The 13,409-nt window shown below is 46.2% G+C and overlaps 1 protein-coding gene across 3 annotated transcripts in view; it reads left to right on the top strand.

Annotated features, from left to right (window-relative positions):
- The first annotated feature begins 3,318 nt into the window (after nucleotides 1–3,318).
- The window catches only part of LOC147635100 (Haloacid dehalogenase-like hydrolase (HAD) superfamily protein), a 37,949-nt gene continuing 27,858 nt past the window's right edge, over nucleotides 3,319–13,409 (top strand). For 2 of the 3 annotated variants that reach the window (XM_086804390.1, XM_086804389.1), the window contains exons 1-3: nucleotides 3,319–3,477; nucleotides 3,606–3,777; nucleotides 5,360–5,476. In XM_086804390.1, coding sequence (XP_086660516.1) covers nucleotides 3,368–3,477; nucleotides 3,606–3,777; nucleotides 5,360–5,476 — 399 coding nt within the window. In that variant the 5' untranslated portion in view covers nucleotides 3,319–3,367. The remainder of the gene's footprint in view (nucleotides 3,478–3,605; nucleotides 3,778–5,359; nucleotides 5,477–13,409) is intronic. The other variant, XM_086804391.1, reaches the window with a different exon arrangement.

The following is a 13,409-nucleotide window of genomic DNA, read 5'->3' as shown; positions in this document are numbered from 1 at the left end:
TTAGGTCATGCACTTAGCCAGAGCATACGTATATCTAGGCAAGAAGTAGCTGTATGGCTTGGGCCCTAGTCTAGCTCGGAATTACCTACATAATACGCTATGTTTTGAGCATGGAGGTAGAGTAATTACCCTACAGGGCGACTGTACTACTGTTCCCGCCACACCACTTATTTCCTCCATGGAGCTGTGCACAGCGGTCCGCAGAGACCAGATAGCAGAGGTATATGCTTGTTACCCTCTTTTAAATTCTGTTTTTGTAGATGAAACTGTAAATGATGTTTGCGTAGACAAACAAGGAAAACAAAATAGCCTTGGATGAGACCCACTGTTTGAAAACCCTGTTTGGCATGCATGCGATTCAAACAAGAAAAAATCCAAGGTGAAAGAGACATTAAAGAAAAAGTACGTAGATACTTTAATGAATTTATTAGAGGAATTTCAGGATGTTTTTCCTGATGATTTACCAGATGGCTTACCACCATCTAGAGAAGTAGACCATGGCATCGAAGTTATGCCAAGATCAAAACCTATAAGCAAACCTGCTTATAGATTAAGCCACTCCGAGGCACAGGAGGTGGAAAAACAATTGACGGAATATTTGAACAAAGGCTTCATTCGGCCTAGTTCAAGTCCGTGGGTATCGCCTATTCTTCTGGTAAAGAAGAAAGACGGATCTATGCGGATGTGCATAGACTATAGGGCTCTTAATCAGATAACGATTAAGAACAAGTATCCGATGCCACGCATGGATGAGTTCTTTGATCAACTCTATGGATCAAGATACTTCACAAAAGTAGACCTGAGATTAGGGTATCATCAGGTTAGAATTAAACAAGAAGATGTTGCGAAGACAGCATTTAGAACCCCTTTCGGGCATTTTGAATTTTTGGTTATGCCATTTGGGCTAACCAATGCTCCAGCGACATTTATGATGTTGATGGACAGCATTTTACGTCCATACCTGGGAAAATTCGTAGTAGTTTTCCTAGATGATATTCTTGTGTACAGTAAGACATAGAAAGAACACATAGAGCATTTATGTCTAGTGTTCGAGTTATTGCGAAAGCACAAACTATTTGCAAAGAAAAGCAAATGTGAATTTTTTGAAACAGAAATTCACTTGGATTGCTTCACTTGTCTTGTTATTATTAGTTTGTTTTGTCTTTCGCCATAACTATCTTTTTATGTGTTGTGTCTTGCTTATTTAATGAGAGTTCACGATGTCTTCCTCATCTCATGTCTATTATTTTATGTCTTTGTTATCTGACGTCTATTACTCCTGCCTATTATGGCTCCTAGGAGGAAACCACTCCATGATATTAGCAACCTCATGAAAATTAACTACCGTCCCTCCTCCTTCCTTTGTCTCATGAGGCTAATCCATTGACGTCCAGTGTACTAAGAGCGCAACTTAATCCATAGGAGCCATTGACCTCCATTGTGCCCAAAGCACAAGTTGATTGAGTGTTGTGTTGTGTTGTGACTCCACTCGAAGAGCCTTCTACAGTGCACAATCTACATGTAGTGAAGGAGAAAGCTCGGTCCTCTAGTTTGTATTTGGTGCTGCAACTTACTTCTTTCATGCAATTTGTCGTGGAGGGTTTCACATTGTTTGATGACTCGTTTCGTTCTACGCATTCTTGTTGTGCAGGATCCACACAACGAGATAGGAAATGTAAAATACCTATGATGATAAATGAGAAGAATGCGGACTCGGAGCCCTCTGTGCACAAGATACATGGCTTCCCGCCAGAGAAGAAGATGAAGCTATTTGAAGTGTTGGTAACAATAGCCATCGAAAATGGAGACATCAATCTGTCATGCTGGAAACCATTGGAAAAGTTTATAAGAATGGAGTGCTTGAAGGGTTTATTTGCATTGGAGAAAAGAGGTACTCTGAACCATTTACACTTTCAGATGGTGGTGACTCTTATGGCTCCGTTGCTTATAAGTATTGGCAAAGCCGTCAAACGATATTTGGGCTGGGACTTCTTCAAACCAGAGGGTGATTTAGTGATGTGTAGAGGTCTAAGGCAAATAAAAATGCCTACATTTGAAGGTATGATAGGGTACTGCTTGCATAAGCCACATTTTAAGTTCTTCTCACATAACATCTCTAGTGAAGAGATAACGAGAGGACGTCAACTGCATGCTCTTTATGGACAGGCTGATTTGAAGAACAAAGTGTGCTTCTCGCCCGTTAATCTGTTTGAGTGGGCTTATGTATTCATGGATAATTACATAGCTAACAAGCTTGGTGCTTCACTCCGGAGCACTCTCCTAAAAATGGTCCACATAGGAAAATATTACCCTAACGTCATGGATAATTCCAAAGACGGATCTTACATGAGTAGGATAAGACCTTCTACAATTTGGAAAGTCATGAAGCTTCCTCACCTTACCCAATGCATAGACATAGAAGAAATCTTCTTCGCAGATACTCGCGCTATGAGATACTTCAATCCAATATATGCACAATCCAACAGAGAAGAACATGAAGATGATAGAAATGAAGACGGTGATAGAGCAAGTAATCATGAAAATCTACATGATAACCATACTACAGAGTTGGAGAGTCATGCCCATTCTATCATTATTGACGATGATGATCAGGAAATCCATGCACAACAAGACTACAATACATGATAACCATACTACAGAGTTGGAGAGTCATGCCCATTCTATCATTATTGACGATGATGATCAGGAAATCCATGCACAACAAGACTACAATACATGATACCTTTCTGTTTGGGAGAGAACACAAAAACTCAAAAAAGTGATTGTCGATGGAGATGACTTCGTGCCACTATCACCTGAAGTCAGTAAATTCATTGGCCTTAATGAGGAAGAAGCATGTTTCCTCGAGCTTTCCCTACATTTGGTGTGATTGTGGATTGTGCCTTTTGTTCTATGTAGACACTTGTCTTGCTTTATCGCATGTATAAATCCAGTACAGTGAAAGTCGTTTCTTCTCGATAATCCTTGTGTATTTGAAAATTCCATTCACTTTTTGAGTAATATTTTCTTGGAGAATAAGTCAACGAAACACAATTTATGTAACTCTCGCTGCAGCACTACTATTTCTTTGATTTTCAATATGTTGTAAATTTCTTTAATTCTTAGTGTGTTGTAATTTTTGTATTACTTATAATTAAAATTTTAAATTTACCTTACACTAAGGCTATCAGTAAGGTTCCAAACCTTACTATGCCTAAGCTTTTTCACCAAAAATTAAACACGTGCACCCTTAAAAAAAATTATTTGATGTGTTAAGAGTGAATAAACACACTAAAAAAATATGTGATTTCGTTGACTAAGCTGGCAAGCACGGAAAGGCGAAAAATCTGTAGACGCGAACGAAAGGATGACAGACGACGATGTGAAGGCAGAAGCGCTGGGCGTGCTGAGTGCTGCAACCCTTCTCCCTCGCCTCGTTGTTTTCGACCTAGATTACACCCTGTGGCCCTTCTACTGGTATGCGTAATTCTGAGAGAGAGAGAGAGAGAGAGCGAGCTTCTGTGTGGGTGCGCACACACGCGCGCCGTGTCTTGCCTTCATCATATATGCTTATGAATTTATATGCTCTTTTTTAACCTCTCCAGTGAATGCCGCTCCAAGAGCGACAGCCCTCGCCTGTACCCCAAGGCGAGGGGCATCCTTAACGCCCTCAAAGAGAAGGAAGTGAAAATGGCCCTCGCCTCCCGGACCCCCACCCCGGACATAGCCAGAGTCTACCTCAACAAGCTTGGCCTTACATCTTTCTTTGTGGACATGGTATGTTCTGTCATGGGTTTTTATCTACAATCTTTGTTTGTAGCCAGTTTTACCATATGCCAAAAATCCTGTCATCATCAAGCTTTGTGGACTGGCCACCATCACTTACGTGGATCATCACATAACTGCTCTACATTAGCATATATTTGCATGTAGCATACATCTGTATGTTATATAGTATGCAATCTGCCATCTGCGGCTTTTCCAGAGTATACATCTATTATGTTCCATGTATGCCATTTGCCATGCATGCCATTTTTGCGAGCTGTATGCCTCATATATGTGGCACTTGGGCTGGTGAGCTCCCCTCTTAGCCTATATCCGCCTGTAGCAGTGTATGCACCCATATACACCTACCAATAAATCGCCATTTGTATGCCTCAGCTGTCATGTATGTGGCCTATGGGCCGGTGAACTGACCACAGCCTACATCCACTTGCACCAGTGTATGCACCAATGTACACCTTCCAATAAATGCATACTCACATGGAGGCTGTGCACATCTTTTCTTGTATGGATCAATTTTAAAAAGGTTACCAGTTTACCAGTTGTCATAAGTACTATCTTTCTTCATCTGTCATACATGCTATCCTTCTTCACCTGTTATTATGAACGTTAGCATGGATGAGCATTGTGGTTCTGAAGCTCTTTGGACCAGCTATCATGCATGCATCTTGTCCAGCACAAATCTGCATTTGGCACACGTTTTCTTTTGTGCATGCAATCTGTCATGCATGCCATGTATGCCCTTTTGTCATGTATGCCATATATGTGGAAACTGCATATCCTAAACCTGCTGTTTCCATTTTCCAAGTGGCTGAACTCTTTAGTCTAATGGGATCGTATAGTGCAAGACCCAGAGCTATCTGTGAGATGGCAAGTAGTGCTTATTTCTGAAACCAGGCAAAATTGCTAATTATTGTTTTAAAATTGGGTAGTGTGGAGGGGAGGTTAGGTGGCATAAAGAGTTCCAAGATTTCCTCCTTGTCATCCAGTATGGTGGAGTTCATGAGCACTCTACACCAGGATCATAAGCTAAGGACCATTGGATGCAAGGCATAAGTATACATGGTTGTATAGTCAGTAAGATATATATCATTATGGAATATAGCCATGATGATAGTGGGGTCTGCATCCCTATCTGAATGTTGGTGTATTAGTCCGATATCCCCCCTTGTTCGATCTTCACTAATATCTATACCATATTGTAAGTTTGAGGAGGGGCCCTTGGAATCACTGGCAGGGAGGCAAACTATAAGGCATGGGAAAGGGCATTCCCTTTCTATTTGGTGGAGATAAATACACACTAAGGTTGATATCATAAACAGGCTACCTCGGTCACCTAAAAGATGGTAATGAGTCTGTATAGTACTACATTACTTTTTGGATCTAAAGAGATCTATTTTTCTAGATGCTTAGAGACATATATCAAGCTTTCCTTAGATAAGCTCATCTATGTGCTGCTCACAAGTCAGTTATGGTGCCCTTGTGTCCTTTTCAAGCTAGGAATTTAAGCAATCTTAACTCCTTATTAGAGTCAATCTTATGTGATGTGGTTAAAATTGTATTTTGCATGGTGCAGGAGATATTTCCAAGTTGGACTCATAAGACCGAGCACTTCAAAAATATTCAAATGAAAACAAGCATACCTTTCAACTCCATGCTGTTTTTTGATGACGAAGATCGCAACATACAATCTGTATGAACATTCTAACAATCTTGATTCAACATTGGTTTTGTGATTATGTTTAATAAATGTCCCTTGAGAATGTCACATGCATCATCCTTAGTCTGGATGCATGTGTCATTTCAATGGGCAATACAAGGGTGATTAGGAGTGTGGCCATTTGTGATTAAGGGAGAGAGAGTGAGCCAATGGGTGTGTAGCCTAGCAGCGTGGGTTTGTGACCGGGAAGGGGAAGGTCCCAAGCTCTAGGCTCCTTGGCAGCATCTGAGCCGATTGCAGTGTAATTGTACCGTCTCTGGGGAGGAGACCAAGCTGCCTACGGGTGGGCACTCAAGTTGCTACTAGAGAAGTATCTACTCAAGGAGAAAAAAAAGTGACAGAGATTGGATTGACTGCAAGGTTTAAGGATGCTTATAGGTAATCTAAGAGCATGCCCCTGATGGGAGAATTCATTGACTGGATGCAATAACCTATGATTAGGAAAAGCTGGGAAGAACAGGAGCAGTGCATGAAAGAGGAAGCAAGCGGTGGAACACTGGTTCTGAGCAGATTTCAGAATAAAAGGTTAGGGGCCTGATTTGAGAGCTATTTCCAGCCAGGGTCATCCCTAGAGTGACTGCATCGAGGCATTAAAGGCCCCTCTAGAAGCATGGCATGTGAAAGAGCCCAAAATGGGCCACATAGGGGTGATCTCCCTATTTTATGGTCCCCTATAGCAAGATGATAGGCCAGCTAGATGATTTTTTTTGGGAGGGGACGTGTTGAGAGGAACCCCTACCCACTTGTTGCGGCATTCAGCCCACTCCAGCTCAGATATTTACACACCCACTCACACACCCTCGATACGGAAACTTGCTCGGGGGTTCTGAGCCTGGGAGGAGATCAATCCTGTGATCCTCCGGTCTGGACGGGGGGAGCTGGGGAGGGAGACTGTCCCGAAGAAAAATCTTCTGGAACTTTTCATGGAGAACCGAGTACTTCTCGGAAGCACTGGCCACCGTCTGGGCTGTCTGGATGTCAATCATCGCACACTGTGCGCCTTTCCTGACTGCTCGCTTAGCCTGCAAGTGGCTTATGAGCGGAAAGTTTGGAATACATGGCTCACACTTAATGGTCACCGGGGTGTTTGACACATTCTGATCGATCTGGAACGTGTGCTTGTCCCACTTGACATCAGGATGAAACCACTGGATACCCAAAATTATGTCTGCTCCTACAAGAGGGGCAACCATAAAGTCATGCACAAACTCTATGCCCTGAATCACTAACTTAGCACCTAGAGCTTCATACTTGACGCTCATTGTCATACCTGTGCTAAAACCCTCAATCTGTTTGTCCACCAGAGTCAGCTCGAAACGGGCACGCCTAGCGGCCTGTTCCGTGACCACATCCTCCGTGCTGCCGCCGCTGTCAAACAAGACGACGACTCTCTCACCACCTATGTAGCCAAAGGACTTGAGCAATTCGTTGCGCTCATACTCCTGGTCATGGGCGCCCTTCTGCTTATCTTCGAGCTCCCGGCTAAAAATTGCTCCAACTGAAGCACCGGGGGTTGAAGAACTAGGGTTAGTCGCTGGGGTCTGTGTGGGAGCTCTGCTCACCACGGAAGCTGTGGAGGCGGTGGTGGCCTTTGGAGGCTTCTTCGAACAATCCCGAGAAGTATGTCCTTTTGTATGACAAAAGAAACATCTACCCTCCTCCTTGTACTGAGAAAGCTCCTCAGCACTCAACTTGCCACCTGTCTTGCTTGCCTCCGCTTTCTGGTTTGGAGTAAGCTTAGACGCATTGTTCGAGTTCTTGGAGCCAGAGGCTCTCGGGCTCTGTCCTGGGGCAGACCCCGTCTGGTTCTGGCTTTTGCCCCCCGAGGTGTTAGCCCTGGGAGAAGCCGGCTGGGAAGTCTTGGGCTTGCCACCATTGTGTTTCATTTCTGCACTCTGTGCAAGCGAGAGTGCGTCCTCAAAGGTGGCTGGCCTAAACATACGCACCTCCCATTGGATTTGCGTGTCCAGGCCATACAAAAACTGCCCTTTCTTGTCCGTATCAGATAAACCTAATTGCAGACACAAGGTCGAAATTTTATTGGCAAACTGAAGGACTGGTTGCGCGTTCTGACGCGCTCCCCTGAACTCGTCTTCGAGTCGCTCAAGGTAGTGGGGCGGTAGAAACCGCTGCTTAAGGTCGCGGACGAATTCGTCCCACCCATAAGCTGCCATACCTGCTCTGGTGTGGGCATGAGCCCACTGAGTCCACCAAGGAATGGCCTCACCTTCCAAGTACCAACTAGCTAAGATCACTTTGTCAGTATCTGTTTTCCTAACTGCGGCAAAGTAAGCTTCAAATTGATGTAACCATGAATAAAGAGTTGTGGGATCGAGTTTACCATTATACTTACTGAAATTTATTTTCTCGGGAAAATGATTCGAGGGCGCCGCTGGTGTCAATTTGGCGTCCAAAGCTCTGAGGTAACGCTTGTGTTCCACGCGTCGCATGGCGTTGTCTTCTCGTTGTCGAATCTCCAATGCACGCATCTGCAACTCAAGCAAGGAGCTTGGTGTAATATGCGGAAGCTTCGGAGAAGGATCGGTACTTCAAAACTCAGAAAACAGCACTCTTTTCGCGACGGAATTAACGCACAATTGAAAGACGATGTGCAGAAAAATAGAGAGAGAAGGGGGGAGATGGAGAAGGACACAGTATTGGGTCCCAATTACCCTCTGTAGGGCCCCCACCACGGATGGTGTATTTGCTTTATTAGAATGATGTAAAACTGAAACAAATACAAAGTACTTGACCTTTTCTTGGCTGGAAAACCTGCCCTTGACCTTCAGTCCTTCACCCCTTTGCTTTAGCAAACCCTTGGCTGTCCTGGCCCTTGAATGCTTGGAGCTCTTGGTGAATTGTGAGATGAGATAATGGGATTATGGGCTGGGCTTTTATACCCTTCATAGCATCCAGTCGGCTGGTTTTATGAAGTCCCACGACTGAGATATAATAAATAAATGAGTTCACACTTTAATAAAGTGTTTTCTCACTGGTTTAGCCCCTGTCCAGCCTGCGCATGACCCTGGGACAGCACCCTGGCTGCTGGGCATTCAACGCAGAGGTGTGGGACTGCCCCCCACACCTGGCCGCCTGCTGTCTTAGGGTTTAAACCTCTGTCGGCTGCCTGTCCAGAGGCTCTGGAGCTGGCCGACTGCCCCTCCAGCCCTTGCCTTGGCTGGTGGGCAAAGTCTTGGGCCCTCCTGGCCCCTTGGGGGTGGTTCTACACCTCCCCCATGCCCATCTAAGTATGCACATGCAAATACCCACTGGGGTAGCCCTATGGGCTGGCTCCATCTCTACATGCAAACTACATGCCTACAGATGTCTGGCATCCAGTTGCAAACTAGATACTCAGCACATCTGACATCATTCCAGAGGGAGACTCACAGCGCGGACTGGCACTGCTTCATGTGCAGGACAATGCACACCTGACCTTGGACTCATGTGCAGGACGATGCACACCTGACCTCGGACGACTGAGATGGATCCCTGGCTGACTCGTCCCGGACTGGGCTCACATGGGACCAGTTCACCATCCCAGGTCCTGCACCTTCTGTACAGAATGTCCACGTGGCATCCAAGTGCGGGATGCACGTGACACTTGGCTGCGGCTACCAGCCCATAGGGCTACCCCGGAGCTTAGTATGGGCATGGGAATGGTGTGAAACCATCCCCATGAGGGCCAGGAAGGCCCAGGCTGGACCCACCAGCCATGGAAGGGCTGTGGGACAGCCCTAGGGCAAAGATAAGGCTATTTTCAGGAGCATACAGCCTTTAGATGGCTGTAGGGCATGTATGGGGCAGCCCATACAGGCGGCCCAGCCTTGGGATTGTGGACAAAAGTGGTGTCCAGCCAATCAGAAGCAGGCGCATCACTTTCAGCCTGTTAGGAAAAAAAGGCAGTATTTTTTGAGATTTAATTCAGCATTTATTGCTGAATTTCCACCAGTCGTGGGACATAGCCTGTTTTTCAGCTGGCCGACTGCTCCTGAGGAGGAGTATAAATAGTGGAGGCCATAATCCCATCATTCATCTCAGTTTTCACCAAGTGCTCAAGCCAATCAAGGGCCAGTCAAGCCAAGGAGATTGCCAAGCAAAGGGGTGGACTTCTGAAGGTCAAGGGCAGGATTTTCCAGCCAAGAAAAGGTCAAGTTTTCTGTATTTGTTTTCAGATTTACATCATTCTAATAAAGCAAATACACTGTCTGTGGTGGGGGCCCTACAGAGGGTAATTGGGACCCAATATTGTGTCCTCTCCATCTTCCTCTTCTCTCTCTATTTTCTGCACATCTCCTTTCAGTTTGTACGTTAATTCCGTCGCGAAAAGAGTGCTGATTTCTGAGTTTTGAAGTACCGATCCTTCTCCGAAGCTTCCGCATATTACAGTGGTATCAGAGCCTACTTCAAGGACAAAGATTCAGCAAAGAAAACCAGAAAATTTTTCTCGCTCGTGTGGTTGGTTCTTAGATGCCGGTGGACTACCCCTTTCGGAGTGACTCCTGTCCCTCGAAGGACGGTTGGTTTTTAGCCTCCGGAAGTCTCCCACACAGATAGTGGATGGTCAGATTGCGTTCCGGAAAGGAATTGCTTCCCGCTATGGCGAGCTTCGGCGACGAGAGGGAACCAGAACCATGGGACCAGAGTGCACTAGGCAGCCCAGCTAGGGCACCAGGCTTGAGTGTCACAGACATGTTCCAGCAGATGATGGGAGCAATCGCAAACCAGACAGCCAAGTTGGATGAGCAGAAGGCGCGGATCTTGGCTCTGGAGGAGCGTTCTCGCTCTCCAGCGTCGCGTTTTCCATCTCCTCCGCCCTCTCCTTTCGTATCCCAGATACCAGATCCTCGTCACAGGGACCCTGCCCCTTGTCCTAAACATAATCTACTCAGTGATCTGGCATCCGGTACCATACCAGATACACAGAACCACTGACATCATTCTAGAGGGAGACTCACAGCGCGGACTGGCACTGTTTCATGTGCAGGACAGTGCACACCTGACCTTAGACTCCTGTGCAGGACAATGCACACCTGACCTCGGACATCTGAGATGGATCCCTGGCTGACTCGTCCCGGACTGGGCTCACATGGGACCAGTTCACCATCCCTGGTCCTGCACCTTCTGTACAGAAATGTGTACGTGGCATCCAAGTGCGGGATGCACATGACAGTCGGCTACCTCCAGTAGGAACACTGCTGCAGTCGGCCAACAACTAAAGACCTCTTGCCACCACAGGACTACCACCCAATCCACAGAAAAATAGGAAAATTGGAAGGAAAATACGGGGAGTGAGGAAAAATGAGAAAACACCTGAAAGAGCGGGCACACCCACAACAGAGGCCCTGGTAAATAGGTATAGACAGGAGATGACTTCTAACACCCCCTCTCAACTCCTGGCTATGAAACCATCCCCAGGGAGCTGGAGTGCGGCCGGAGCAACGCCTGAGATAGCGACTTCGTGAAGAGGTCTACCGCACTGTTCTCCGTCTAACAAAACTCTAGCAAGATGTCATCAGCAACGATCTTTTCACGAACAAAGTGCCTCTGGATGACCAAGGATTCCACCAGTGGAAACCCAATCCTGCCAAGTAACCTCTGCAACTTCACCACCTCGCAAGCAGCACCACAAGCAACCCAGTACTCTGCCTCTGTCGACGACAAGGCAATAGATGACTGCCTCTTTCTGCTCCATAAAACAGCTCCCAAGCCTGAAGTAGATCTCCTCATGTCTGGATCTCCTCCCCAATCTGAGTCACTCCAACCGTGGAGTCGAACTCCATCCATCAATCCCCCTCCTGTGTAAAAGAGACCAAGATCCTTCGCATGCTGCAGAAACCACAAGATACGCAATCCTGCCTCCCAAAGAGTCATCTGCAACCATGAGCTCAACAGCCTCATCAGGAAGCTCCCGTCCAATCTGGTATCCATCAACCAAATCAATGAACCATTCTCCTTCCGAGTCAAAGAGGCATCATACTGCTCACAAGGATCAACACCTGTTACGGTGGGATGCCAAGTCCTGGAAACCTGCTGAAGACCACTCAAGGCCTTCGGAAACCTGTAACCAACCCCCTCAGAATCCGGAACCACAAAGCCCGGAGAATGTGCAACATCCACCTCCTTCTGCAAGTAATCAATTGCCACCTGCCTGGCTTTCCAATAGGTCCCCGTGGAAAGAACTTCCTCATCTACATGAGTTTCTTTGTCCCGAATACTACAAGACATCAGAGCATAAGTTACCTGTAAAGTTTCCTCCGACTGACGAACACCAGAACTACCAACATCTGTACTGGAAAGTTCCTGCCAACTGCTGCCATCAACTGGCAAGCTATCCTCCATTTGGTCCCAGAAAGCCTGCACCTGCAACCTATCCACACTTAAGTGGCCATTACCAAACTACCACTCATCACAAAACTGAGGACCTGGAAGAGAGAGTGCTGAAAGTTTGTAAAGTCCATTCTCCACTCCGCCTTCCCAAACTACTTGGCCTGTTGCCTTGTCCCGAAGAGCAACAAAATGTTCATCAAACTCCACCCGTACGCCAATCTTGCAAACCTGATGCACTGACAACAGATGAAAACCAAGTGTGGGAACATACAACACCTAGGAGGAATGCTTCCCCCCTCTGCCATAGGGAACTATCTCCAACCTGCCCTCACTGTGAACTGGGATAGTGGATGTATCCCCAGTAAGAATGTAACCAGAATACCTGCAGAGATCTTGTAAATCTGAACGGGAAGGAGTCATGTGCCTGGAAGAACCACTGTCTAGAATCCACTCCCGAGTATCCATAGCGGCAAGTCCTCCAACCTCCTCCCTGCCCGAAAAAAATGAAACATCGGTGCCCATCACCTCCAGGTGCACAAATGCTGGAGTCTTCACGATTGTTGCCGAGGATTCTTCACCCTTCTCGGTGTTCCGCTTAGGACACTGCCTCCAATAAGTGGCCTTTCTCACCACAATCATTACAGGTCCTCTCTGCCTTTAGTTTCTCGCGGTCTGAGTCGGACTTCTTCTCAGAATACTTCTCCGATGAAGCCTTCCCTTTGCCCTTGTTACGGCCTTTCGACCATCGGCAAGTTAAGGCCTCCAAACCTCCGCCCTGTGGAGGGTTTGAGAATCTTTCCTCCTGGTCCAAGACCATGGGCACAAGCTCCTCCCACATGATGGTGCTGAGCCTGCCACTGGTAATCAAAGACGAGTAGAATGCTGAGTGATGGAGTGAGTTAGGGTTTCATATGGGAGACATACACAGAGAAGAAGAGAGAGAGAGAGAGAGAGAGAGAGACATGTGGGGATAAGTCAACTCATCAAGTGTGAGTGTGTGACTCCCCTATCACACATGTATATTTGCACTAGTACACATAGTGCACTTAGTACATTAAAAGTACTAAGTGTACTATGTACTATAACTTATGGGCTTGTACACACTATAAGGGTGGGCATAATGCCTTTACCCCAACAACCTCCCACTTAAAGGCAAAGTGCCCTTAAATGAAGGAAAAGAAAAATCAGCATGTACATGATAATATACAAGGCCATATCAAGGCTGAAACTGGCCTCATCCAATGCCCATCAAGTGTCTGCAATGAGCAAATCGCTCTGGAGGCAAACTCTTTGTCAACAGATCAGCCGGGTTGTCATCCGTATGAATCTTAACAAGCTGAATTTGCTTGTTCTCTATCACCTCTCTGATGAAGTGATACTTCACATCCACATGCTTCGTCTTTGCATGAAAGACAGGGTTCTTTGCCAACTGGATGGCACTCTGACTGTCACAATGCAACAATGGAATATCCCCTGTATAACCCAAATCAACCACTAACCGAGATAGCCATAATGCCTCCTTGCAAGCCTCTGTAGCTGCAATATACTCGGCCTCTGTAGTAGATAAGGCAGTGCA

This window comes from Cibotium barometz, chromosome 10, assembly GCF_041138505.1.
Source record: "Cibotium barometz isolate CiBa-2024 chromosome 10, ASM4113850v1, whole genome shotgun sequence".
NCBI classification, from domain to species: Eukaryota; Viridiplantae; Streptophyta; class Polypodiopsida; order Cyatheales; family Cibotiaceae; genus Cibotium; species Cibotium barometz.
This window is presented reverse-complemented; position numbering and strand designations above follow the sequence as displayed.